Here is a 27,888-nt window from a genome sequence, read left to right as displayed (position 1 = left end):
TGTCCGACCAAGTTTTGGACACACAAAGAGTCTCTGGTTTATAAGCTGACAAAAAACCTTCTTATAATTCAGAATTGAATTGAAAACAAAAACAGAAAGTTTGAAAGTGTGAGACAGAATCAGTGCGCTCTACAGGGTCATAGCAGCCTAAGATCCAAGCCCAGTTCTACAGGGAAGATCAGCTCAGAAAAGGAAACTAAGACCTGGGTTTAATCAACAGTCTCTTCTTTGCAGGTAAAGACAATGCAACTGAATACATTTCTTTACAGTTAATGTTTTGCGATTCCCTAAATTCCCTAAAACTGTTTGTGAAGAAATAAAGACAGGCATTTCATGTTTGAATCCAGGCCTAAATCTTTGATGGATCTGCACTGCTGGAGAGCACTAGTGTTTTGGCTGCATTGGCTGTTTCTCAAAGTTAGGCAGGTTCTGAGGGAGCAAGGCCTTCAGGGAAAAAAACAAAAACATTTATACACAGTGTTTCTTAACAGAGAACCAGTGCTGCTGTATAGCTGGATGGTGACATTAATTGAATGTGTTTTCCCTAGTGTGTATGGCCCATCTGCAACCTTTAATAGCATATATGATAATTTCCAAAATGATTATAGACAGAAGTGGAAATAACTGAAGAATGGAATTCATACAAGTGCTGAAAGTAGTATTTATAATATTTATACTGAAGCCAAAATGGTTTAAAAGCCTCTTAAATTTGGGGAGAAAAATATACGCAAGCGAAGCTGGACATATTCAAACATATTAGATATTGCCATTCTTTCCAATTGAGCTCTCCTGCTTTGTGCACTAATACACTTTCCTTGTACTTGTCCTGTCAAATCAGCTTTGACAGCTCCTCTCAGAAGCTATTTTTAGTGGTATTAGTCGCGAGCAGAGCAAATGGTGTTTTAATCTGAAAGGAGTGCATAAAAGCTTGTAGGAAAATGCAGAGGAAGAGTGCAGCACACAGGGACATGTCTTTTCCTCTCCCTTTGTTGCAGTTCTCTGTGCACAGTATTTTATTTTAAAATGTGCAATGGCGCAAGCTATATATATATATATATAAACATAAACTGACCTGGTGAAGTATACTTATTTCACAAAAATATTTTTTTATTTGCTTTAATGCTCTTGTCTGCTTTAATTTATTGTCTGGATTTGAAACAAACTGCAGTTTATTTGGAATTTGGCAAGCTCCGTAGTGGTTAACCCAGGGTCTAGCGGCTGTTTGTCATCATGGGCCTATTGCTATACATTTAACATAAAGCCTCTTTGTAGCAGTGCACCCTCTGTTCCGATCAAATTCATCCTTATGCTTTAATCCAGCATCCCTCTGTTAAATCATGATATCAAAAGGCTTCAGTACAGCAAGCCATGCCGTACTCTATTTCCTGGTTAATCTTATAGCTCACATAGTCCACAGAAGGACTGCACACTAATACACAATACGTGTAATGTTCTAATAATTTACTGTATACACCGTTTTCATGTGTTTTACATAATGAAGTCCACATATCATCCTAATAAATGCTGGCTTACTTCAATCATTAAATGGGCCTTGTAAGAGCATAATGGTGGTATAGCCTCAGAGGGCTGTGCTATCAAATGGTTTTCTGGGGGAATGGGGAGATGGCATGCTAATGTTAACATTTAAAGTGCGTGTAAATTAGCCTGGATTCCATGTCAAGGAACGGCTAATTAGCGAGGCTTGAGAACATTACCCCGTAAGCCCCAAGGTTAGCTTATCGTCTCGGCCATTCTTTTTCTACAGTCAAATCTGGCAGCCCGCAATTCAGGTGATATCCACTGTTTGTCTGCTGTTTTACATTAGAATGTAACTGGTTATGATAAAGCTGTGATTAATTAAATGAATCATGATGCATTCTGTACATTCTCATAAATTAATCCTTTAACCAAGATGTTATACCATATAATTTTCAGACAGAGCAATCAATCGCAGAACGAGCTCATATTCCAATATCCAACTGCAGCAATTATACTCAGTTGGTATTGACGGACTAATTGAATGAATTTGGGTAACTTGTAATACTGTGTTTTTAATAGTGGCTTAACAGGGGTCTCAAAAAGGAGGCGATATCAGCATCTTGCAGCAAGAGGACCATGAAATGAATCTTGCTATCAAAGAGCTTGCCAGCATATGCTCAGTGTGATGGTGAAGATCATACAGATATTTTGTTTATTTTGCAAAATGTATGTACTTGTTCTGCACCTGCCTCCTGTGTACCTTTTAAAATATTTAAACCAGGGTACACCTCCACACATCGTTTATTTCCAGAAGTACTTTTCACAATGAAGTTCATGTTTACACATTCGGATTGTATACTCCTGAGGATTACACAGTTTGAAAAGCTGGAGAATTCCATCTGTATGCACTATTATCTTTCATTGTCCACGGTGGTGACATATGGTTTCCAGGGAGAATCCATCTCCTTTTTTAACTGTTGATTCAGAGGATGTGGTCTTTGTGTACCTTTTTATTACTCTAGTCCGGACTATGTGAAAGAACTCGGTGAAGACGGGTTCTCAAATTCTTCTGAAATGAATCAAAACAAACCTTGGCCATATCATGACACACCCAAACAGCAGAGTGATATTGTAATACATGCGGTTTGCAGCCCGAGAAAGGGAAAAATATAAGTCAAGCAAAGGTTGTAACAGTAATGAGATGAATCACATGACTTTTTCTTTTTTTTTTTTTAGCAGGCCTCAGTGTATGCAGTCTAATGCTGTTGACTGTGTGGAGGGCTGTTTTATTTTCGTTCCTCCTGGGACCTTGTGGTACGTTTTGACTTTGGAACACACGCAAGCTACTCTTTCATATTTAGGTTTAGTTTCTTTGAAGTTTTCCCCATATCAACCTAGTTCACACATGAGAGAAATCATCGTCGATTCATGTATTTACTTTTATATTGTGCATAAAGAAAACTTGGATTCGTATTTTGGAGCGGAGAGATGAGGTGTCATTCTTTTTGTGGATCCACTAATGAGCTTTGAGGGAGAACTCTGCTAAGGCATTCCATGCAGAACTCTTACTGTAGCCCAGAAAATTGCTGCTGATTTTCTGCTTAGCTCTAAGGAACCATTATTGACTTGTCAGGTCAAGTCCATTATAATTATAGCTCGTTTGTTTTTTTGGTGGAATAAATTTTGTGCCTAATTATCTTGCTTCTTTCTCTCTTTTTTTGCTTTGCTTTTAAAACAAATATGTTGCTTGCACGCAAATCTCTTTTCTGCTGTTTGCATCGGTAGAATGCAGCTGACATAATGTCGGAACACCATGATCAATTCATGCTTTCCGGCCCTGAAACGTACTCTCCTGGGGACCAGGAAACCGTAGATTACGTGATACGGGGGTTTGTGTTCTTCAGTGAGCCTAGTTTGACAGGTTGAAGTGCTTTGCTTAGACAACTGTTAATGGTTTGGACCAGATTTCACGGAAGCACGATGAGAAACCATGTTGGATTTGTCTCTCGGAGCCCGTGCTGACTGCAGGAGAAGGACTGACCTGCGGGTCAAAGAATTTAATAAAAGTTTATCTGGGGAGAGCGGGCGGCAGCCATGTTTGCGATCGCGCTTGGCCATGACGCAGCAGGTCTCCTGGAGAAGACCTGACCCGTTCTGTACAAATTACTCAGGCTTCCTCCTCAGTGTTGAATTTTACCGAACTTGTATAGTAATGAACCAGTATCATTAACACCCTGGCAATTTGCATTTAAAAGATACAAACAGACATTTGTCACAAACTTGCTTATGGCACTTTTAGGTGAATGAATTGTGTGCTAATTGGGGATTATCAGTTAATAGGGCAGGGGGTTTACATGGGGAATAGAACTCCCGTAAATGGCCTTATGAGGCTGTTTTGCATAATAGGATACTGGTTGAAATTGCAGAACTAAACGGGTGTGACAATGTTTCCACCGCCACTCTAACTGTCAGAGATTTATTGAGTTATTAAAGTAATCTGCTGTGATTAAAAATGCAAATTTCCTCCAAATCATTTGTGAGTTTACATGCTTTTTATTCAAACCGATTTAATTACAGAGAAAATGAAACAAGGACCCGTGATTGAATGTTTTCCGCCCATTGCTGCACGTTAATGAATTTAAATTCACTCTAGCTAGTCAGGGAATGTAATTAGATTATTCTTTTCAAAGAAATCTAAAGCACAATTTATATATTTAAAAAAATCTAGATGAAAGCCGATTGGGAGGGAAAAAAAGACTGTTTTTTTGTTTTCAGACCGCTTCGGTCACAGAAATCCTTTTAAAATGAAAAGCATATTAATCTTTCTTGGCTTCGACGCCGGCGTCTCTTTCAGTACCGTGTCATTACCGTTCTCCCGCGCGTTCCTGCGCGATGAAAAGCTTTATTTATCTCGGTAATGTCAGGGCGGGAGGTGGAAGGGGCGTGCAGTCAGAATCCGCCGTATCGCCGTGATTGCTTCTGTTGCTCGACCAAATCGGAGTAGACTTCTAGAAACAATTTTGCGCGACGGTATTAAAACGGATAATCGAGTGACTCTCCTCGGTGCCGGGCTCGCGCAATCATCTGAGACGCACATCCTCGGAGGAACCGCACTCGTCCGTTAAGTGACTGTTTAGGGTTTTCGAATACATCTTAAGAAAAGGTCCTGTAACTCATACATTAATCATAAGCATGTTCTAGTTTCAGACCAACGTATAACATGCAATAAGGAGCAGCATCTTGAATCGCTGTTAATAGCTGAAAATAGCTGTTTATATAACTTACCTTATCCCTTGGCGAAAGGTTTTTTTTTTTTTTAATTGTAATTCTTGTATTTAAATAATCCAAAGCTCTGTCCACTGGTTTTGGATTTGTGTATGTACCAATTCAAAGCGGTCTTTTTATCAATTTATACATTTATTTTGTGCGCCTCATTGTTTTATTATTTTTACCTTGATGGTGTGTGTTTCTCTACTTTGACCTTTAATATTTAACCCCTTGCGTTCATCCCATGCTGGGTTGTAATGGCAGCATGTAAGTAGCGGCGCGTTTCGACCAGTTCGGTCTTCCTCGATTAGCCGCTCCTTGTTTCTGTATGGCTTGAGGGAAAGCCTAGTGTCATAGGTGTGGTTTGCACATTGTACAGTCCCCCCCCCCAGTAATATATCTGGATGGAAAAAGTGCACGGCGATGAGAAAAATGGTTGAGCAAAAACGCGGCCATTTTCTTTTCCCGGCAGCTGGCTCCCTAGCCTCGCAGAGACAATTTAACTTTGAATCTGGATTTGCTTTACTCTCTTGCCATCGTTTCCCACTTTACTGGCGAGAAAACCCCCGGCATTTAAGCAATGACATTGATGTAAACACAGTTGCAAGGCGGTGCCCGACTTATCACTCGATCTTGTTTTTAACACATCATCCTGCAATCTACTTGAGATTCTGGTACCGCTGCCTCGGAAAATCTCTGCAGATTAAGAGGAGGCTTCTGTGATTTTGATCAAATCCAGCAGTTCCCATGTAGAGGTCAAATGAAATCTCCATTTTTATTTATTTCTTTCTTTTATTTTTTATTTTTTCCACAGAGGATCGGTTATCTTGTGTGTAGTGCCTACTGCTCTAGTCTCAGTCAGCCAAACAGGTTTTTTTCTTTCTCGGTATCGAACATACGCAGCCATTTTTCAGAGCCTGGAGCGTTTCAAGCCGTCCTAGACATAACAGGCCCTTGTCAGATCTAGGCATGTGCCCTAAATGGGTCACTCAGGACCATATCTCCATGCCTGGACAATGACCCCACTGTTCACCAAGATATTAAATCGCACCAGGTGGTTTCCCCGCAAAGTAATGTGCAAGTAAACAGAGGCCTCGCACAAACGCCAATTTTTCGAGCGGGGCCTTCTAATTGTTTTTCTTAGCATTACGTCGGAATTGCTTTTAAACGGGGGGTAGCGACGGCCAAATGCGCTGATGGAACGTGCAAAAATAGTTGTCTGGGTGCAGTTAAGGCGGGTCAAATCTTGCACCCTCGTCCGCGGCGGTAAATCGGCCCGAAACGGACATCCCGCTGGGTGAGGAAGTCGAGCCGCACGGTTTATTTGCTCAACGCTGGGACACAATCGAGATGCTGCTTGCATTTTTATTGCTTTATTGACATATTGACAGGATTTATGGTCCTTATTATTTATGACTTTGGACTTTGTAATCCATTTCATCTTGGTGGGCGCACACTCTCTCTCTCTCTCTCTCTCTCTCTCTCTTTCTCTCTCTCACATGAGTGATGTCTGAGATAAGTTACCCCCTTTACTCAAAAAGCACTTACTCACTTTAAACTTTGAACTAAGTCACTTTGAATGTCCACCCTGTGATACTGTTAATCGCTCTCATTTTTCTGTTTTCATTCTTTTTTTTTCATAAATTGTTTTTAAAACCCAAGAAACCGCAGCTGATGCGAAATGTATTACAGTATCTGCACAGCATGTGCGAATTGACAGAAGAGAAGCCAATCAAAATTACGATTTATTTCTTGATCACAGGTTGGCTGTCCAAGCGGTCAAGCTCAGAGCCTCCGTAACCGAGATGACTCTATATGCCTTTATCACATGGTGCATAACTCTATATGCCTTTATCACATGGTGCCTTTTATCACATGGGTGGCTGCAATCCCCAGCCCATTAGCACAGAGCAACACCACAGACGGAAGTGGGAGATGGGAGGAGCTAGTTTGCAGCAGCAAGTCAGGAGGAAAGGGGGGTGAATCCAAGCAAGAAAACAAAATGGCAGTAATTATTTGATGAGCGCTGTGCGACGAGTTAGCATTGGATTCACCAGCAACGCATTGAAGAAACTATGAAATCCGCGTTGCACGCATCACGTTTTCTAATTATTCTCGGCTGAACATCAGTCAGTGGTACAGTGTGTCAATCAATGTCCTTGTCTTCTCGCGCTTAATCTGTGATTTTGCTTATTTTTTTGGCAAGATGAAGTCATTTTTTGTAATATATGAAGATTGCTCGCAACGCGTGTTCAACATAGGTTCACAGTTTGTTTACTGAGAATTTTCTTGAAAGTCATCATATCGAGCAAAATCCTTAAATCAGCCTCTAGATGAAAGAGTGGAAAAAGAAGATTGATTCACTGAGAGCAGCTACAATTAATGGTCAGCAACTTGCGAGCCTTACTTTGATCCAACACTCAGCTGGCTATTGTGTGCTCCATTTATGTACCATTATTGCCTTTAGTGTAAGGAATGCATTGATCGCAAATGCTTTTCCATCCGAGTATACCGTATGGATTTAGCATACATTATTTTTGAGAATGCTTTACAGAGTAATGCCACAGCCATTTCTATAACTGTGATTTATTACTTCGGTTTGAACCCGCTGTTTTCTGTTTGTGGCTGGCTTACGTCTTCCCAGTTAATACAGCTCCTCACACGCTTTATCAGATGTATACCTTTATTTTTCTGCCTCAATTTCCCCGGAGAAAGAAAATAGCCGCAGTGTGCATCCGATTTGTGTACATTTCAGCCGGAAGGAGCGGGGAGGGTACTATCGATTGCGGCTTGTTTTTCAACCTTTTTCCAGTCATCGCGTTGATCTGAATGCAAGTGACAGGAAGGCTGAAATCAGTATTATTCCGCATACAGCATGTGGCCTCATTTTGAATCTCCCTGGGAAAAAAAACAAAACAACGGGCCCTGTTTTGTAGTCGCTGGTCACGGTACTGTGGAAATTGAGTCTGGCACACCTAACTTTGCCACCGCTGCAAGTCGCCGCTAGAGTTTGACAATTGTGCCTTTACTGCCAAAATACAGCCCTGCAATACTGTGGCATTTACTGAATGCACCTTGCTATGAGGCTGCTGCTTAGTCCCGGTTCGGAGGTCAAGAAAATATTTTGAAGAATGAGATTTTTCTCCTTTTCACGCCTCTCCGTTTCAAAACAGTGCTCGGTCAGACCCAGGGCACCAAGCAAAGACACCGCATTCGTCATTATCAACTCCTCAGCGCCGCACCCTGCTAGCATTTTGGACTGCATTTCCCAAGACCCCCCTCTACCGGCGGCGTTCCGCAGGTGACCGAGAGAGCGGGGAAGCATGAAAACCTCCGGGCTCTGAAGTGCTCCGCCCGCCAAAGATCGCACGGTCGCCGGGTCCGCTTTTATGTCCTGCGCTTGACCTCGTTTAAGCTGGTTTGACCCGGAACCGAATCGCTACGAACCGGACCGTCCGCCTCTCTCGAACTGCGCCTCAGAAGTTAACAGGTTATGCTGTTCCCGTTTTGGTCTGTGAATAGCAAGACATTTTCTTTCCCCCTGAGCAAATTGTGTGTATGATTATCTACGGCGAGATTAACTAAACGTTACTGTGCCCGCAGACGCACGGCGCGTTTCACCAGCTGCGATTCCCGCAGACCGCAGGCGTGCTCGCGTGTCTGTCTGGCATTGTGCCGATTGCAGCCGACGCTGCATTAGCAGCTAGGTTAGCGCGTCTCAGTTTTCCTCCCAGCGAAACTCGGTCTGAGGGAAAACGGCTTCATTAGCGTTGGATGTGTTGTTTGCCGCGTCGGTCAGGCGCGGGGACGCCAGGAGCGAAGCGTTAATGCTGACTTGCGCCCCAGATGCGGCCTTTTCGTTTCACCCCCAAGACTCCCAGCCAAGCGAACGATGAGTGAGGTCAGCAAATTGCCGAATGTAGAGCAGGGCGCTAACGAGCAGGTCTGTGTAAGGCCGCTGTCTGCAGGCGTGGAGTATTTGACCCGGAGAGATCTGTACTGTACTCAACATGATAAAGCGCCCTAAAAAGAATATGTAACATGATTTATTAAGGTTTACTAAGCTGCTGTTCCCAAATATATATTCCTCTTCACCTTTCTTCTGTGAAAGAGTTAACTATGTAAACGGAGGGCTTTTTCTTGACGCGGATTCTGTGTCGAGAGTGAGCGTTACACATGAACAGTGGCTCCGTGACAGAAAACGCGAGAGCGCCTCTGCAGAATTTGGCCCTAAAACAGATTTGAATCCAAACGGTCCGCTAAAGGTTGTAATCGAGAAAGGGGGCTGTTGGAAATGTCGTTGAACTAACCCGGGAGAGAAATGTCATAACGAAAATGGCAGGAAATGTGTCAGTGACAAGGAAAAAGCTGTCAGTGGTATTCTAGAGCAGTGGGTAAAAATAGGGCATTGGGCAAGAGAGCAGGAAATCAGTGGACTGTGGCTTCTAGTAGGAATTTCTTCTGGAGAACAGAGATAAGAGACTTAACCCTTTCCTGTCTGAAATTTCGACTTTACGCTTCTTCTGTGTGACCACACACTTCAAAAGGAGGTTGGCAGTGTGGTGGGGAGGGGAGGGGGGGGGGTAGAAGATGGTAAATTCCCTCGAAAAGACACAAGGGCACTATCTGGTACAATACAGGTGTGAGATTCTAGGGGGGTAAAAAAAAGTCTCCAACCCCCACACAGCGGCCTAGATTTCGGGTTTAATTGGGAACCCGCAGGCGCGGAGATCCTGGACGAGGGGTGTCGGTATGGCCCCTCAGACAGTTTGGACAGTGGGCTGGAAACGGGGGGAGAGCTGGACAATGAGAGCGTGGTGTCGGTGCGCGCACTTACGTAACGGGCCTGCGGACAATAAGAGGGGCTTATCGCGCCGCTGCCTCGGAGTGGCGGGGGTGATAACGCCCCCCCAAACCCCCGCCCTGCCCCCCCCGAGTACTGTGTTCACTGAGAGCTGTCGAGGGGAGAGGAATGGCTGGGGGTTTGATGGGAAGCGTGGCGTAAATCTGCACCTGAAATTTCTGGCTGCGTCCCCCCTCCCCTCCCCGTTTGAGGTCAATTAGCAAGGAGGCTGTTGACGCTGAAATTTTAATCGGAGAATGGCGGCATAGGAGTGGAGGTGTTTGGAAGTGGCAGTCGACGCCGCGCAGGTATTTGACTCGCGGTTAAGGGCGGCTCGCCTTCACGGCGAAGCGCGTCGCCAAAAATAAGCGTGAGGCGTGGCCTGACCTCTGTACGCGGTGGAAACCGTAGAAAAATTTCTGTGGTTATTTGCTTTCCTGTTTTTTGAAAGAGGATCGTTTGGCAGTGACAAGAAACTACTTCTGAAGCAACGAGACAATTTAGAGTCAATCCCAGACTTTACCCAGGATGTGATGGCACAAGTTAATGCAATAGATTCAAGTGCTCAAAATTGCATTATGGGTAAATCTGCATTTGGTTCAGGAATTCCACATTTCTTGTGTGTTACATTTACGTTGAGAGTGCCACACCGCATCACTACACCTTTCTGGATTTTTTCTGGACTCATACTGTAAGACAACATACTGTAAGAGGCACCAACAGCAGAAATTGTGTCTTATTTTTCTCCGAACGGGCAGAGATCGCTTAGCAAGTAAAACCTCCTCCGGGCCTTCTGAGTGACAGATGTCCCCCTCCGAACCTTATCTGGGGAGGGGGGGTGGGGGGGGGCGTGTTAATTTCATTTACCCCCCTCCCTCCCGCGATGCTATCGCCGTCACCAGCTCCGGGAGAAGTGGGCTTTATTGCATCAGAGGCAGATGAATGAAAAGATGATGGGAGGGCCTCGGCGGTGCCAGCCTAATCTGCCCCCGTGGCACGCCATTACCCGGCTAATAAGAGCTGTCTGCGGGGCCGCGGCCGCCGGGGGGGGCCCCGCCTCTAACGGACCCTGACAGGCTCATTAGGGAGCCGGCGCGGGGCCGACGCTCGCTCTCCCGCCGGAGCGCGGAACAAGGCGGCCGCTGACCCACCGGCCCGGTTTCCCCCGCCGCCGCCGCCGCCGCTACTGCTGCCTGCACGGGGGGTGTGGGGGGTGAGGGGGGGGGTGGGAAATGCTAATTCGGGGGCCGGTTTCCCACATGGCGGCGCGAGACACGGCAGAAGCCGGCGTTGTGGGATCGGGAGCGCGTTGGGGGTCTCTGAGCGCACGTGTTTCTTGATTTTTTAAAATATTTTTTTTGCGCCCTGCTGCTGTTACAGCGCGCCGGTGTATCCCCGCTCAGCGGGGACACTCTTTATCGGCCGGGCGAGGCTCGGTCGGGGAAGCCGGCCGTTTTGTCACCTGGGTTTTCGAATGAAGCAGATTTTTCAGGTGCGTTCGCAGAGTTGCGACGCGCGGACCGAAGAACTCGGACAGGGGCAACTGAAGCTCGGAGCACTTTTTCCATAACTGCCTGCAAAACGAGTTGAACGCTTTTTTCCTTCACCTTCAGTAAAGACACAGTCCTCAGTAAAGTACAGTAGATGTGCCCAAAGCGTTTAGTATGATTTCACTCATCCGCTGAGTGACTCTTACCTTTACCATTACCACAGCATACTTCAGCTGGTAACCGTGCATACAAAAATACTCATATTTAATGTGCTAATGTACAAAAAAGCACAGTTAAATCATTCATTATTTAGTTGCCCTTTCAGAGGCCTTTAAATAGTTCAAATAGTTAATCGCATCCTTATTCAGGTTAAACTTGGGAAAACATAGCCAAGACACTATTTTATGTTATCCAAAAAAATTTGCCATTAACCATTATGTAAATTTTCTATTAGAAGTGAAGAATTTGTTCTTTTATCTACACAACATGAAAGTTCCAAAGTGTGTCAACTGTACTGTAGTTTCTTGAGACAACCACCAGATGACAGTAACTATGTAATCAGATTCGAAGAAGCTTGTAAGAGTGCAGCTTCATCGCTGTCACTGCGCTGCAGCTGTGCACACCTTCGGCTGTCTTTTCATGCTCACACCATAAATATGTGGCAAAAAGTTATCATGAACAGCTTTTGGCAAATATGTTCCGTAAGTATTGTTACAGTTGCGGTTCCAAAATGCCTGCGTGTGTGTGTGTATGTGTGAGAGGTTCTTACATTACTATGAGTCCTGCCTCCCCTGAGCTGTGCGGGGCGGATTTGGACTGGGTTCAGCGTACCTTTCACACAGCAAACCGAGAGCTTGCAGCCGCAGGAAGCTCGCGCTGTGTGTTTGCGAAGATAATGTGTGCAAGCTAGTAACTTTTCTGTGGGGACTCCCCCCCCCCGACAGACACCAAAACAAACACACCATTACCGGTCAGTTTGGCTCTAAACTCGCACGGCGGGTCTATGGGCAGCGGGTGGCTGAACAAAAAAAAGAATGTATCGTCAAGGAGAGAGAAACACAGAGGAGAAACAAAGGAGGGGCGGGCACTGGGCTTGTAAAATGGCGGCTTTCAGTCTTACGGTTAGCTTGAACCGGGTTGATTATAGTAAGTAGATTTAAGGTCACGCACTGCAGCCCATTTGTCTTCTTAGCATTTCTTGCTTGTTTTTTCCAGGGAAAAAGGCTGCTGCTTCGGGTGCGCTGGTTTGGTAGCTGGTTTGCACTTTCCCATTACGACTAATGCACGGAGCCCTGTCGCCCTGCCAACCGGGTATTGTGTTACCTGTAACGCAAGCTGTTGCATCAGCAGGGTTTGGAAGGAATTTGTCCAGGCCCGTATTATTTACACAGATCCGGGCTTAATGTAACACACGTGTGCGCCCCTGCCAAAAATGTTCCGACGGGGAGCGTGTAGCGGAGCCACGCCCAAGAGAGGAACGCGGGGCGGTACCCGCGCGCTCCGACTCTCTCAGAGACCCGGGCGGAGTCCGAGTTTTGCGGCCCCCTCGTTCCTTTTCTGAAGGCCCTGGCTTTACTGGCCTGGCTAGAACAGGGAGGAACGCGCTCACTACCCGCCATTCTCTCACCCAGAATAGACGTTCGCAGGAACAGGACGCGTTCGTTATGGGAGGCGGGAGGCGGGACTCTTCTATCGATCGTTTGCCTGCCGTTTTTCGCCTCTCTTGGAAGTTAATGACGGACATTCCTTTAGGAAAAAAAAAAAAACGTTTACAGTGGCGCAAGCTTTATCGCCGTTAGCACGTTGTCGTAAGCGCCCGTCGTTTCTCTGCGCTCTCCCCGGCCGCCGTTGAGCGCAGTTGAAGTTGAGGATCTTTGCTGGGACTGAGCGATCGTGGTCCCGACCGTGTAATGCTCTAACCCGCCGGGCCCGGGGGCTGGGGGGCAGCTGGCAGATTCTCCGGGCGACTGACTGAGGCTGTAAGGCCTATATTTAGAGGTGACGAATGGCTCCAGCGAGGAGAGGCCTTCCAGGCTAAGCGCCCGCGATTCATGCTCAGATTATCCACCGCTAGTAGATTAAAATCCTGGCAAAGGTCAGATTTGCCAAAGGAGATCCCCCCCCCCCCCACGAGAGTCGGCAATGCGTTTCTAGGTCCGATGTCCAGCGAGCATGGCGAGGAGCGGGGAGGGGGGGGGACGGACGGACTGTTTTTCTTGTCGCCGTGGTTGAGCGCGAGGATGCAGACCGATACAATTGCTTGGAGCGCGCCTTTCGTTGTGGGTGCCAAGTACATTTTCCTGGACCGAACCGAATCGCAGAGCCGTTGTCTGTGCCGTGGTTTTGGACGCCCGGCAAAAGAAACACTAAAATAGAACAACAGACGGGCACACGTGAAGACACGTTGTGATCCATTTATTTGCCTGCTGTTTCCAACTCTAGTCCCACGCAGAATTTTATTTAGATGTACGCGATTAAGGTTAGAGAAGTTTGTATGAGAAACGGTCCCTTTGCACACCAGTAAAGCGTTCGCTGCTAAATCGCCTCTGGGGCAGTGCGCCTGATCACTCTCGGACTCGTATGAACTCTTCTGGAGTTAAATCGATGCTGAGCAATTGCTGCTCTCCCCTTTACCATGACGTAAGCCGGTCATGTGTACTGTGTATTGTCTAAAAAGCAACCATTTGCGCTGCTTTTTAGACAGTTATGAACTGACAGCCAATGGGCTGTCTTTGGCTCATCTCCCGTGGTGCACCATGATGGCCTGACTGATAACATTCTAGAAATTGACACACCCACACATACGCACACACGCACAGTCATCCTCCTCTATCACATGACCTGTCCTTAGTCACATGACCAGGTTTTGAAAGGAAGCCGCTAATGTCGGCTGGCACCGGCAGCTCCGGGCATTAGCGGCTGCCATCCTCTAGTCCCACCCAGTACCTCTTCCCACCTATGTTGTCCACATCATTCTTCCATGCTCCACTCAACCCCTGCGTTAGTACAGCCGTGTTAGTACAGCAGCTACGGGGGGGGTCTGATAGGCAGAACCCTGGAAAAACTGCAGGGTCATCAGCCATGGCCGAAATCTACCCCAACGGGCACGAGGGCCGCATCTCCAACGGCGCCGCCGGTCTCGCCCGAGTCTTCCTCTCGGTTTCCGTCCCCTTTCCGCGGGGCTGACGGCGAGCTGTCTCCGCGGCGCAGAGCGGGAAAGTGACCTGTGAGTAAACAGTTTAGCGCGCGCCGCTAGATTTCGTCTGCGGAGCCCCAAGCGTCTGGAGGGACTCGGGTAGTTTTGCACATTTACACCTCTTTGATGCCTACTGCGATAAACAGCCGGGCGTTTCTGCCAGAACGAAAGCTATTTGTGTTCGTCACGGGGTGCGGGAAAAGAACGCGCGCGCCGGAGAAGAGGGGGTCCTTTTAAACGGCGCACGCCGGAGAAGAGGGGGTCTTTTTAAGCGGCGCGCCGACGGGGGCAGGAAAACGTTATCAAACAAAGGGGCCCGAAAGGTTGCGCGCCGGGGCGCGCGCCTTGATCGACAGTCGCCGCCAACTGTCAGTCTTTAAACGGCGCTGGATAAAGGAAGCCCGGCGGAGGCTTGCGGTTCTCTTAGCGGGCGCGCTGCTCACTCTACGATGTGATGAAAGTGCTATAACAGCTCCCAGGAGTGAAGTCTGCACATTAGATGAAATAATCTGATCGTGTTTAAAGAGGGCAAAAGGTCAAAACGCCTAGAAATGCTAAATGAGAACTGCTAAGTAGACGTTATGAGCACAACCACACACGTGCACGCGCGCACACACACGCGCACGCATATAAACACAAACATGTGCGCACACACGCTTTACTTAGGGGCTCTTAGTTATGAAACACAGACTGGCAGAAGCAGTTGCTCTGATGGTACTGAGAAGCCTGGCCTCTGTGGGTAGTGACCACACCCCGCTGTTTCCCCGCCCGTCCGCCTCCCCTCTCCTCCCTCCCCCCTCCCCCATCCCATTTATTCATATGCACTCAGATTCCAGAACATTCCGGCTCATCTGCCCCGTCACATAGAAACAGCTTCCAGCTCGCACGGCTGTGCCGAGCGGTAGCGCAACACAGGTACTGTAGAGAAGTGTTCTACTGCAAGATTTAATAATAATACTAATAATAATAATAATAATAATAATAATAATAGGGCAGCACGGTGGTGCAGTGGGTAGCACTGTCGCCTCACAGCAAGAAGGTTGTGGGTTTGAATCTCGGCTTGGGGCCTTTCTGTGTGGCGCTTGCATGTTCTCCCCGGTTTCCTCCCACAGTCCAAAGACATGCAGGTAGGCCGATTGGAGACCCTAAAATTGCCCATAGGTATGAGTGTGTGAGTGAATGGTGTGTGTGCCCTGCGATAGATTGGCGGTGCCCTTCGTTGCGGTTCCTAATAAAAAGCGGAATTCAGCTCCTGAGTTGTTTAGTCACAATGGCCGCTAGCTTGTGGGCGTGGCCGTGTGGTACCATTTCTGTGACAGGGCTCTGGCACGGGGAGTCTGGTGATTTCTGAATTGTGTATTCTGCTAGGATTCGCAGAAAGAACAGATGGCAGTAAGTAGATGAGGAGGAAGAGAGGGAGGGAGGGAGAGAGAGAGAGAGAGGGAGAAGGGGGGAAGGGGTTGTTCCTTTGTGAAGATGAAACATGCAAATGGCAGATTATTTTAATGCATTTTTTTTGCAGTAGGGCCAGGGAAATAATCCCTAAATCACTCTGAAATGAAAGTAGTGTGTTTCAGCTTTAAAAGGAAACGCCATTAGATGGGAATGCATGGGAGCAGGCCGTCTAGGAACAGAACGTGCCGCAATTTGATTTTTTACTGCGTCCTGACTGCGCGCACAAAAGAAATGATCAGCAGTGATTCATCGTGATTCACCGAGATTCTCGCGGTGGGATGACGGCAGTAATGTTCCAAATTAAGTCTCTGATAGGCCTTCAGCCATTCTGTGAGCCTCCAAACAATATACACCAAAGACAATATACACAGAAAACAATAAAACGAAAAAAATGTAACAACTCGAACAATGTACCGACTACAAAAACAATATACACAGAAAGCAATGTACACCAAAAACAATATACACAGAAAACAATGTACACCAAAAACAGTATACACAGAAAACAATGTACACCAAAAACAATATACACAGAAAACAATGCTGAGCGAAGGCCGCTCTTTACACGCTAATAAGCATTTCGCAGTTTTCACAAAGAACAAAGTATGTCGAAGCAAAGATAGGGCTTATTATTTCTTGGATTAAACAGAAATATTTTGAAATGGACAAATGAAACACAGAGAGAGTGCATATTGTAATCCAAGGGCATCCATGATGTGCCTTTACAACTATCCTTATAGTGCTTATGCTGAAAAACATTCTGAGAATCTAACATAATATGCTTATGGCAGTTTGAATAGGTGTGTGGTGTGCGTCCATTAGACAAGTGCACACAAAACACTACCAGAACACACGTATATGTACACGTAGCACTGTATATGTAGCGACAAGGAAGAATTTCATTTCTCACACGCACGTGCGCACACACACATACACACATTTATTCCCACGCAAAGATATGTATCTGAACGTGTGCATGTGGTTAGCATATGTTCACATACAAACAAGCACATGCACTCTTGGTCGCACAAATGTGTGCACATACCCACACACAAAATCGCACACGTTCACATTACGCAAGCGCTTGCAGTCATTCTCTCTCGGTCCCCCTCCCTCCCTCTCTCATACGCGCACACAGCTTATTCACAAAGGTTGCTGATCTCTGCAGTTAAATTCAACCTGCCATTGTGAGGTTTTCCAAGAAACATAAATGACAGATGGATACACAGAAATATTCCATTTCAAGCATTGGCTCGCCCAGCAGTGTGTTGTGCTAACAGACTATCAGCCGCCTGTACTTCTGCATGTTGTTTGTTTTTGCACCAAGCTTGCCCCACCCCTTCAAGCTCATTGGTCACTTTACAGTACATCGCTGGCTTCCTCTTCCCGTCTCCTTCAGTATGCCTGGGTCAAAAGGGCACTTGCTGCTGGTATCTGTAAACGAACAGCGCCGAAGCACAGAAGCTCTGCTTTACGACTGCAGTGAAACTGAATAAAAACAGAGGCTGTTGGGAGACAGAGTTTCAAAGTTCGGGTACAAATTCTCTCGAATCAAACAGCCGGCCACAGGCACGTCATCCTTCAACTTTTGTGCAGATCGACGCGCGTTTCAAATGCTATATCGCCCCCTCAATCAGATATCCGGGGGTTGGCGGTATTGGATGAAAAAGAGGTGTATGGGATGGGATCCGAGTATGGGATCAAAAAGAGGTGCAGCTGAAGGACACCTGGCCAGCTGTGGGAAGGGTGTCAATCAAAGCACCTCGCTGTCACATACAGTGAAGGCTCCTGCATAAACATTACTCATTCCAATACGGGAGAGCAGGAAGCATAAATATCTACAGGACAGGTTCCTAAATCGCTCTCATGTTCCACGGGAGGAGTTTACGTGGCAGGTAGACTGCAGTACGCTGGGAATCGTCAAACTCCATTACCCGAGCCTCGGTGCGCTGTAAACGCAGAATGTATCAGATTCCTGAACTCTTAAAGTCAATCCCCCGCCCGGTAAAGCTGCCCTCTGTATGAGTAACAGATGGTGAAATGCTCCCAGCAGGCTTGCTCGTGATTAATGATGACTGCATGTAAATACAGTACCGCTCTCCCCGGCCAATCGTATCTGGAACCGCGCATAGCTGCAACAGCAACCTGGTTTTTTTCCCCCTTTCTCTCTCCTCTATTTGCGACCGCTTCCGTCTTTGATCTGTATTTAGAGCGCACGGAGGAGGTTTCCAGCATCTGGAGCGCATTGGAATATGACGGAAAATGACGAATCGCACGCGTTCCTTTTTTTTTGCGCGTCCACCTTAAAGTTCGGCCCCCTCGCGTCCGTTGGCCCCGCGGAGGGCGGAGTCAGATCACCGCCGGAGAGCGGGGTCGCCCGCTAGAGCCAAGCGCTGCGGCCTCTGTCTGAGGCGAACTGTCGTGAGCCAGCGATCAGCGCCCTCGGACTGAGCCCCTCTCAGCGGGATTCGCCGGATTACAGGTGTCGCCGGCCAGTTTCCCCGAGTGCCGATCCCCCCCCCCCCCCCAAGGTGAACCTGATTATCAATCCACTGCGATCGCCGCAAATTGAATTACCATAATTTGCGTAACGATACCCCGGAGAGTCTCGGCGGATTTACGGTGGACTGTGGCTGTACCGATCGCTTCGGAGAGCCGGTTCTCCTTAGAAGGAAAAGAACATTTTTGAGATTTTCCTTTTCAATCGCGGTTTCATGCTCGTCATGTGTATTCAACAGGAGGTTCGGTCTCATCATTCAGTTACACCGTCACACGAGCACGTTTACTTACTGAAATAAAGAAACGTGTGATATTACCCTTGTGAGACTGAATCACCTTAGGTTGCGTCTTGGGTATCTCGAATGCATCTCAAAAACCTTTTACTTTTCATACTTAAAATAAGAAGCGTAATTGAAATGTGCGCGCCAGAGTGTTCCTCGTGGATAATTCATACGCTTCCAGTGATCGCCGAGACTTAAAACTGTTGCTCGAGGCACTTCGTTAAAAGTAAATAATTCAGCGGCTATAAGCACGAGTGCATTAGCGCTAAGGTGAAAGAGCCGTTATTATTTTATAATGGCCGTGTCGCACTGTGGGGCTCTCAGTGGCCGCGAGAGGGACAGGGGCGCAGTCTCACGTCAATAACGATTCGAATTTAGACTAAGTAGCAGCAACGTTGAGCCGCCGCGCAGCGGGGCAGGTGCAAACTGCCCTGTGAGTAAACAGCTTTACCTCGAGCTCGCTAAAGAAGCCTCTGTCCCGTCGTAACATCGAAACGGCGCGTCTTTCGTCTTCAGGAAGGCTTCACGGCCTCGGCCCTGGAGCCCGGGCGCTAGCTTTCATTCCAACCAAAATGGCTGATCCCAGGAGCAAAGAGCTGCTAATTTATCGCTAGTCTGAATTACCCTTTAACAATTATCTGCCCTCCGAGGCCGCATTACAACAGAAATAGACGTGTGCGCTAAGGGGAATTAATACCCCCCGTTTATTCAAGGGCGTGCTAATCAATCGGATCGGTTCTCAGACACCCAATGCTTTTCTGTTCTGTAACACTCGGCATGGCAGTTTCTTTGTGGGGGGGGGGGGGTGGTAGGTTAAGTAGAATTTGATTGATTGTTTGATTGACTAGATTATAGATGGGATCACACACAAGTCTACACCAAGTCACCCGCTCGAGGAGAAGGCCATTCTGTTAAATCAGCTTAAAGACGAAAGTAGTCATGGGAGCACTGATAGGCACGGGTTCAGTTACCCTAACTGAACTAAGAGAGTGGTTTGAACAAAAAGCTAGAGCACAGTTTCGAGGACAGTACAAGGCCTGGGAAGCCTTTATCTACAATACAGACATTTAGCATCATAGTTTTCTGCAGAGACACACAGTGCGTCATCTGGTTTAAGTATGTAATTTACACCTTGTTAATAAAAAAATAAATAAATAAACTAATTACCACATTTATGGCTTCAACACAACCCATAAAGACAATCAGCCCTGGATTCAATCAGTAGTTGTGTACGTTGATTGAATTTTGACTGTTGATTGAATTTTGACACAAACAGCGTGTTGAGTCCATTTTCATTATCCACAAACTCGCTAACATGCGTTTGTGAAGGAAAAGAAAGGCTAACACTGGCAAGTATTTGTACGTCAAAGTAAAGGCCAAATGCTGAGTCCAGGCCTCAGTACTAACAGGCAGAGCCCTATTACTGCATCTAAAGGGGGGTGATGTATTACTGGCAACCCATCCAGGTTGCCACTGCACCACCCAGGGTAGTTTGGCAGGTAAATACTGTACGCCAGCCCGAAAGTGCTCAGGGCTATCTGATCAAGAGCCGAAGGGAACATGTTTGCGTTATCGACCCCGAGCTGACTCATCACGGCCCTCATTAGCTGCTTACGTTGTCAGGGGGCGGAGCCGATGTCAGATCGTGTGATTATTGGTACCTGTACCTCCATACCCCCCTCTCCCCCCATACCATCTTGTGTCAGCTCACCATTACATTACATTACATTACAGGCATTTGGCAGAGACTCTGAGTTTAAAATGGAGTCTGCGGGATGTGGTGTAAGGGCTCCCCATGGGAGGACCTGCCAGTCCGTATCTGAACCAAGGAACAGGAGAGGGGAAATATCAGCAGGAGTTTTTGACTGAGGAGCATTAGGCATGATCCCCCATATATATTACACTCGTTACTATAGAAGTTCTCCCCTGGCTTGCAGACTGAAATTTTAAGTTCTGTAACAGAAATGGAATATGCCAAACCAAATTTATAAAAGATATAAGAACTGAGATTATGTACTTTTTTCAAACTACAAAAAAAGCACACCACAAAGATATGTGGGTTGTAGACTGTGTTGCTACAGTACGTCACATGGCAACACATAATGCCATGAGGCCTGCAGAAGTGCTCCCCTATGGTCTATGTGAACCAGAGTCATCTCAAAGGTGCTTTTGGGTGAGAGCCACGCTCTCGCCGGCACGGGGATCACCGCGAATCACCGTAGCGATGACGCGGATGCAGCGGTGTGTTTTTCCCCCGAACGAGCGCAGCCAATTAGAGGTCTTGCGGCGCACCGGCGGAAACCGACGTGCGCGCTCTGACGCATCGATCTCTGCTGATCCCGCCCGCGTTCCCGGGGCCGGGAGGGCGGGCGGGTGGGGCCTCGCCGCGCGACGGGACGGGTGACGAGTTTCCGGGATGTGCTCCATGCAATTGAGACTGAAGCCCCCCCCCCCCTTCTCCCTCCCCCTCTTTTCTTGTCTCCCTCTCTCCACAGAACAGATACAGCGCAGGCGAGCGCGGAGTTAGCCTCTACAGCTCACTGCCAATGTGTCCCACCCCCAACAGGAAAAGACTGGCCTCTGCTGGGGTGAGAAATAGCCGAGTGGCCCAGCTACCGCCAGCGCCGGGGGCGGGGGGGGGGAGGCCGCCCGGTGCTTAATTGGCCCCGCGACCCCTAAGACTAGCACTTTACAGACACGCGCTCGCGAGAGTGATAGAGCTTTGCGCTGAGGTTCTCATTCTAGATCGCTCCACTAGAAACTAGGTCTAGAAACTCTGGAACTGATCCTGGCAGGTCCAACTGCTCAGAACAAGTATGTCCTGAAGCAGAACCGCAGCGAAAGATGTCTTGTTGCACTTACACGCAAACCGAAACCACCACCCCACTTAGCCTCCAGATACCACACTGCCTTTTAGCTGTGTACATTTTCTATCAGTTAAAAAAAACAAAAAACAAAAAAACTTCAGGTCAGATACTTGAAGGTGTGCTGTGATTTTCAACATAATTAAATTATGTATAATTGATAGCTATATTTCACCATATTAAAATATATTTTATAGTTTAGTATGTAATATAACACAGTGACAGTTTTTAATTTCAATTAGATAAATATTCATTATTTTCATTTAAAATGGCTACTCTCATTCCAATATAACACTTTGTATTTCACATGGCTTTTAAATTTTCTACTTCCATGTAAATAATCAAATAAGTGCGTTTAATGTACGTATTTTATATTACAAATCATTCAACCTACAATCTCCTGAACTAGAAATATAATTATTCTTATGTTTTTAGTTGTTTCTCTTGTTGTTAGAGCGCTAATCATAGCCATATTTTGTTTAATTTAGCATTATAGTGTGTATTGGCCTCACCATGAATATACAAGTACTGGCAGATTTGAATAATGAGGAAAAGCGTTTTCTGTTTAGTTAATCTTTTGACTCAGTGAGAAGTCTATACAGTACTGGAGATGTGAAAATGAAAAAAGAAAACCACAAGGCTCACAGTAGGGTGAAAATATTTGGAGTGTACAGAACTTAGAGATTGATCAGCTATGTAACTTGCAGCATAAATCTTGCTTGCAGAAGTGGGAAATCCAGGTTCAGAAAGTAAACGTCCTCCCCATATTTGGTTCCAAGCACCTGTATTCGCTAATTAGCACAAATCTTCAGCCAGGAGGTAGAAGTAATTAGTGAATGAGTTCATGGATGGAAGAAACACATGGCCGGACTTTTACTTTCTGACCCCTGGATTTTTCACCTCACATCGATGCATTGGTGGTGACTGGTGAACTTGCTATATCAAAGCTCCTTCATGAAAGTCTATTTATACTGGGAGTTTCATCTACATTTGCTGTTACATCAGTACACCATTTTACATTTCAGGCATTTTGCAGACACTCATATCTAGAGGAACATACTTAAGTGTGCAATGGCTCTGCCCCACCCAAAAATCGAACCCACGACCTGAGGGTTGAAAGCCCCGTACCCTGAAAATGATGCTATCCATCATAATCTAGGTATCCGTTTTACCGCAAATTTGTCTATTTGTTTTTTTTTTTGCACAGAGATAAATGTCAGGGGCAAGGAGACAGGGGAAGAAAACTGAATTTCATTTCCCGAGTCCCTCCATTTTGATTTGTAAATCCCCGTCGTATTCTTGGGGTTTCTGAATTGTCTCTCTCCATTCAGCTTCTGCTCGCAATCAGAACAGCGCAACAACTGTTGGCAGGCTCCTTCTTTTAATTACAATAGAGATTGTATTGATATTTCAGACCACATGTTCCAAACCATTTATCAAGTGCAGAGCTGCAAACAAAGCACTTCCACAAAACCCGACTGGTTGCAGAGCCAAGACTCATCCGTTATCTAAACTGAATATTGCAAATTCTTTTCTCCATTCAAATCAATAGAATAAGCTGCTCAGCAGGTGCTCACGGTAGTAAACACATTGCTCTACTGTGTTTTCTTGATCCTATATCTGGTATATAAACGATAATGTAGGTGGTAAATCTGTATATCGAGTTTGTTTCCTTGCTGTTATTTTCAATGACGGTGCAGGCGTATATAACTGTTGGAATAGGCACATGGCTAACTCTATGCATAGATATAACAGGGACCAGCTATCGCTAAACTTGCTAAAAAGGCTTCAGTCCCTGAGCAATAAAACCCTTTTTCAGACATCATCTTCTCTCGCGTCCTATCAGCGTTGTACTTCACATACTGCAAGAGCAAATAAAGCTTTACCCAAAGCTAACCGATCAAACAAAAATAAATAACAACACAAATAACACTCTCGTTTCCTTCACTGCAATGATTTACAGTAGACCGTCAAGAGTAACAGATTTCTGTTGTGCACACGGTGTGCAGGTTTCTTTTTACTCTTTGGAGAAGTGCGACAGAAGTGGAGACGCATTAAGATAAACAATTATATGTTAAAGGAAACCAGAACTTTTTCCATTGCCGTTATCAGATGCTGTGGCGAGCAGAGACGAGGCGCAGAGAGTCTCGTTACGTTCGCCCTGCTCTTTGTCCCTCCCTTTCCGTTTGCCGCGGTTCCGTTAAATGTGGGTTCCACATGACATCCGCTCCCCTGGCAACGTAACCTCACGCGCTTTGTGCGCCCTTGTTTTCGTTTTTTTTCACTACGTTTCAAAAGGCGTTTGTCTTTTCTCGTCGTTTGTTTCATTCATTTTCGGAGACCTTAATGGTTTTCTTCTTAAACCATTAATGGGCGGTTTGTCTAGGGGAGGAGGGACGTTGAATCTCGCGCTGTTGATTGACAGCCGCCCCGAACGGGGCCCACGTGTTGCGGGGAGGCGTCGTCTGGTCGAGAGATTCGCTGTTTTTCGTTCGGTACGGTTTGCTTTTGCAGCAGGGCGGCTTCTCGTGGGCGACGGTGGTGAAATGCAGTGCATTTAGTGGGTTGCTAAGGAGGTAGCATTCTCCTACATACCATACACTTTGTAACCATGCTGATATATGGAGTACTGTAAGTCATACTCAGGCTATGACTGTATCTTGAAGTCATGTTGACTGTGTTGACGATTTATTTATTTGCTGGCTTTACAGATATCGTTATCTAGAGCAACACAGTTTACTTTTTAACATATAATCCACTGATATAGATGGAAATTTCCTGAAACGTCTAGCATCAGATTAAGGGTACAACAGCACGCATGGAATTTCAACCTGCAGCTCCAAACCCAGCTCCTAACCCACTACACTATACTGCACTGCTGCCAATTTATGCAAATGCATATGCAAATATACATGTTCAGTGACATTGAGCTGCTGTCCAACACTAAAATGGGTGTGGCTTTGGCTCTTATGGCCAGTTGGGGCTCTGCCAGTGTCAGTGCGAGGTGAAAGGTGGCCTGTTATTTTGATATCTCATTTAGAACTTGCAGTTATCTCAACAAAACAATATAGTAAAGATCTCCTCAGCAAGATGTTATAAACTTTTGATGTGACAACCATATGAAAGTAAATTAACATGATATGCTAGCATAGTAGTCAGATTATAAAGACCGCAGTGCCTACAGTGGCATCTGCTGTGTAAGGGTGACTCCCCCCCTACCCACTCCAATACACTGCTTGCATTTTTCACGAGTCTTTATGTTCACTCTTTTTCCCTGGGAAAATATTCATAAATTAATGCATTAAATATATATTGTGCTACTTTAAGTTTAAAACCTCTGAGAGTGTCAGACCTTGTTAGGAGTCACTAGGTGATAGAATCATCTCCCTGGAGTTTGTAAAACTTGTAAAGCTCCTCACAGAAGCCCGAGTCAATTAAATTTTCCCTGTTGGGGATGGTCTGATAAGTTCCACTGCTCCAATTCAGTGTTACTGATAGTTGGACTTTAACAGCTGTGTGTGAAGTACTTGTCATGGTCTATAGACGGCACCAAGAATCTGAAGTGTAGCACAAGAAAACTCATCCAGGCTTTTGGGGGGGGGGGGTTACATAAATAACAACACGATCAATAAAGCGCATTATTAGCTACAGTGCAAAACAATCATTTTTCGATGTTTGATCACCATCGAGTTAAATTACCACCTTTCTACCGAGTAGAATTTATAGCCAGCTGATCACCTTGTAAACAGGAATGCCTGGCTCATTTACTGCATTGAGCTGCTTAGCTGCTTTCATTTTTTTAATAACAAAAAAAGAAAAACATTTCCGTGGATGGCAAAGGTAGTTTGAAGAGCACTGTGTGCTTATTCTGCAAAAGAAAAAAAAAAAAAAAAAACTAGATGTAAAAGTAAAAAAAAAGAAAAAAATAGGCGCAGTGTTCTTTTGGGTTTGACAAAGAAACAACACCACAGAAACCTGGTAACGGCTAGGAACTGACCGCTCAGGTAGTGAGCCTGGCCAGCGTCCCTTATCTCTCGGCAACAGAGCCCTGTACAGTTGTGACCACAGGCTACTTTTTTTTTGTTACAGGGCTGTGTGCTGTGTCCTTTGACACAGTAAAACATTGGAAGCAGTCAGCAACAAGGCTATTGTTTGCTCTAGGCGTGTTGACATCAGAATTGTCATTCGTCGGTCACACGTCTTTTTCCCCCCCTCCTATCTCTGAAAAGCAACTCAGAGAGGTTCAACACGTTTCTTTCTCTCTCTCTCTCTCTCTCTCTCTCTCTCTCTCTCTCTCTCTCTCTCTCTCACTCGCTGGGAGTGACAGGTTTTGCGTTTTCGAGATTCAGGGATTGTTTCAGGTATCGACTTAAAACCTTGCGCTGTTAATTACAGAGTGAACCTCGAGATATGGGGGTGTAACTGCCGTCTATTTGCGTGATATAAATATTTCATGAGCTTCATTCGGTACCGAATAACTAAAAGAGGGCCTATTAATTCCACTCTGTAAGAATATTATTTATAGAGGGTTACTGTACTGGTAGAAGCTTTAAAAAAGTAGAAAAGAATTCATCTTATCCAGATGTACTCTCTTACGTAAACTGACAGGAATCTCAGTTGCTCACATTTTCTTTTAGATGTTGAAAACATTACTTTTAATTGACACTTTGTTCTTACACTTGACACTACAAGCAGTGCACATTTTAGTGCACCTAATTCATATCTGGGAGTTGCTATGGCAGACATGAATCAGCTAGTTTAAAATTTCACTGTGATTTATAGGCGAATACTGTTTGTGCTGCAGGTTGGATCAGTCAATGATTTGTTTGACTGCATACTTTTTGTATGCCTTAATGAGGCGGTGCTAGTGGGTTCAGATAAGATTTGATATATATTCCACTTACAGCCATATGTGTATGGATACATCCTACATGTTTTTTAGCCAACAGAATGGCCAAGAAATCCAAACAGTTTATCAGAAGTTCAAACTTGACCAGCCTGTAGATAGCTATACAGTAACTTAGACACACAGTATAGGCCTTGGTTTACCCTAATGGTGCTACTATATATTTTTGCTTTAGGATTTTAAATGGAAAACTGTACTATAAGCTATAGAGGCATGGAAATCAATACACATATCTCTGTACATTTTTGCAGGTAACATTGGGACCTCCATATTGGATTTCTGCCATTTCAGATACACAAAAACACAAATGAAATCTCCTCAGAGATCAGTTCATGTATTGACAGGCAACTTTCATTAACTAGTTCTTTGCATGTAATATCTGTATTTGGACCAAAATGTAATAACCATTGGGTCAATATCAGCACACATGGTACGTGTGAAATCATTACTAGACCACAAAGCTCATATTGGTATTTTAAGAAGACAAAGATAAATGTATTTTAAATGATTACTTGCCCATATAATTCCTCAGCATCCTTTACTTATAATTGCTGCTACTACACTGGTTCTGTAATTGTGAATTTATAAAGACTCATATTTAAATGGCCTTCGAAAACTGGTAACTGTTTTCAAAGTTGGGATGAAACCATTATGTTTTGTGTATGCATTCACAGTGTTATTTTCTTGGCACTTATCATCCGTCCAGTATTTCCCATTCATTCTTGTAAATCTTATTGTCAACACTATTCTTAAGTGCACTTGTCCATGGTGAACGCTGTTGACCAGCTAAATCTTCAGTCCTGGGGTTCAGGGTTTGAATTTGAAGCATTTGCAACTGTGGAATGTATCAGTTAACCTCTTTATGCAAGTGTAGTTTGAATCTCTTGTAGATTCCCTAATTCTTATTTCCCTAATGGTACTTTACACTTCCCCCAGCTTATTTATTGCTGGCTTGCAGCTATAATCCTTTTTTTTTCCAGACTGGCAATAGTATTAAAGTACAACACTGCACTGTGGGTAGTGAAGTATTGAGCTTAGACAACAAAACACACCTGGCCTTTGGGTATATGCGTTTGGATGTATGCATTTTATTTTGCATATTCACACGTGCATATGGTGCACGCATCAGAATGTCTGCGCTTTGAGCTTCCTCCGGAGCTGACGCTCCTAATTGGAATCATTACACAATTAATGGGAACATAAATTTTCCCAGCAGGGATCATTCCTTGGCACGGTCACATCAGCGCTCCCAGGCTTCCCAACAGCGGTGGCACGCACTCAAAAGCAAGGCGGGACTGCTGGCGTCTCGCACGTCCACGGCGACTCCGTCGGACCGGTGCGCCATTTAAAGAGCCGCACGAGATAAACTCGACGGCGGTGTCATTTTCGGGCTTCGAAGATACAGGGGTTTATTTAAAAAATTCAATTTTCCTTCTTTAAGCAAGGCTCTGTTCTTTTACCAAAGCATAAAGAGATGTGTAAATACAGATGGAGGACAGAAAAAAATGGCGGTTAGAGAGATTGGGTGGCTCTTCGGATGCCCTTAATGCGGTTGGCTTTCTCTGAAAATCCGCTAATGAAAAAGCCAGCCGAGGGAGAAGCTCTCAG

The 27,888-nt window shown here is 45.5% G+C and overlaps 1 protein-coding gene across 5 annotated transcripts in view; it reads left to right on the top strand.

The window, feature by feature from the left end:
• Nucleotides 1–27,888, top strand: part of tox2 (TOX high mobility group box family member 2) — a 118,977-nt gene that overhangs the window by 25,840 nt on the left and 65,249 nt on the right. For 3 of the 5 annotated variants that reach the window (XM_064304084.1, XM_064304086.1, XM_064304083.1), the window contains exon 2: nt 21,006–21,098. The exons of the other annotated variants lie outside the window; for them this stretch is intronic. In XM_064304084.1, coding sequence (XP_064160154.1) covers nt 21,006–21,098 — 93 coding nt within the window. The remainder of the gene's footprint in view (nt 1–21,005; nt 21,099–27,888) is intronic. 5 annotated transcript variants of the gene reach the window in all.

Source organism: Anguilla rostrata, chromosome 13, assembly GCF_018555375.3.
Source record: "Anguilla rostrata isolate EN2019 chromosome 13, ASM1855537v3, whole genome shotgun sequence".
Taxonomy (NCBI): domain Eukaryota; kingdom Metazoa; phylum Chordata; class Actinopteri; order Anguilliformes; family Anguillidae; genus Anguilla; species Anguilla rostrata.
The sequence above is the reverse complement of the archived record's forward strand: the minus strand, read 5'-3'. Positions and strand labels throughout refer to the sequence as shown.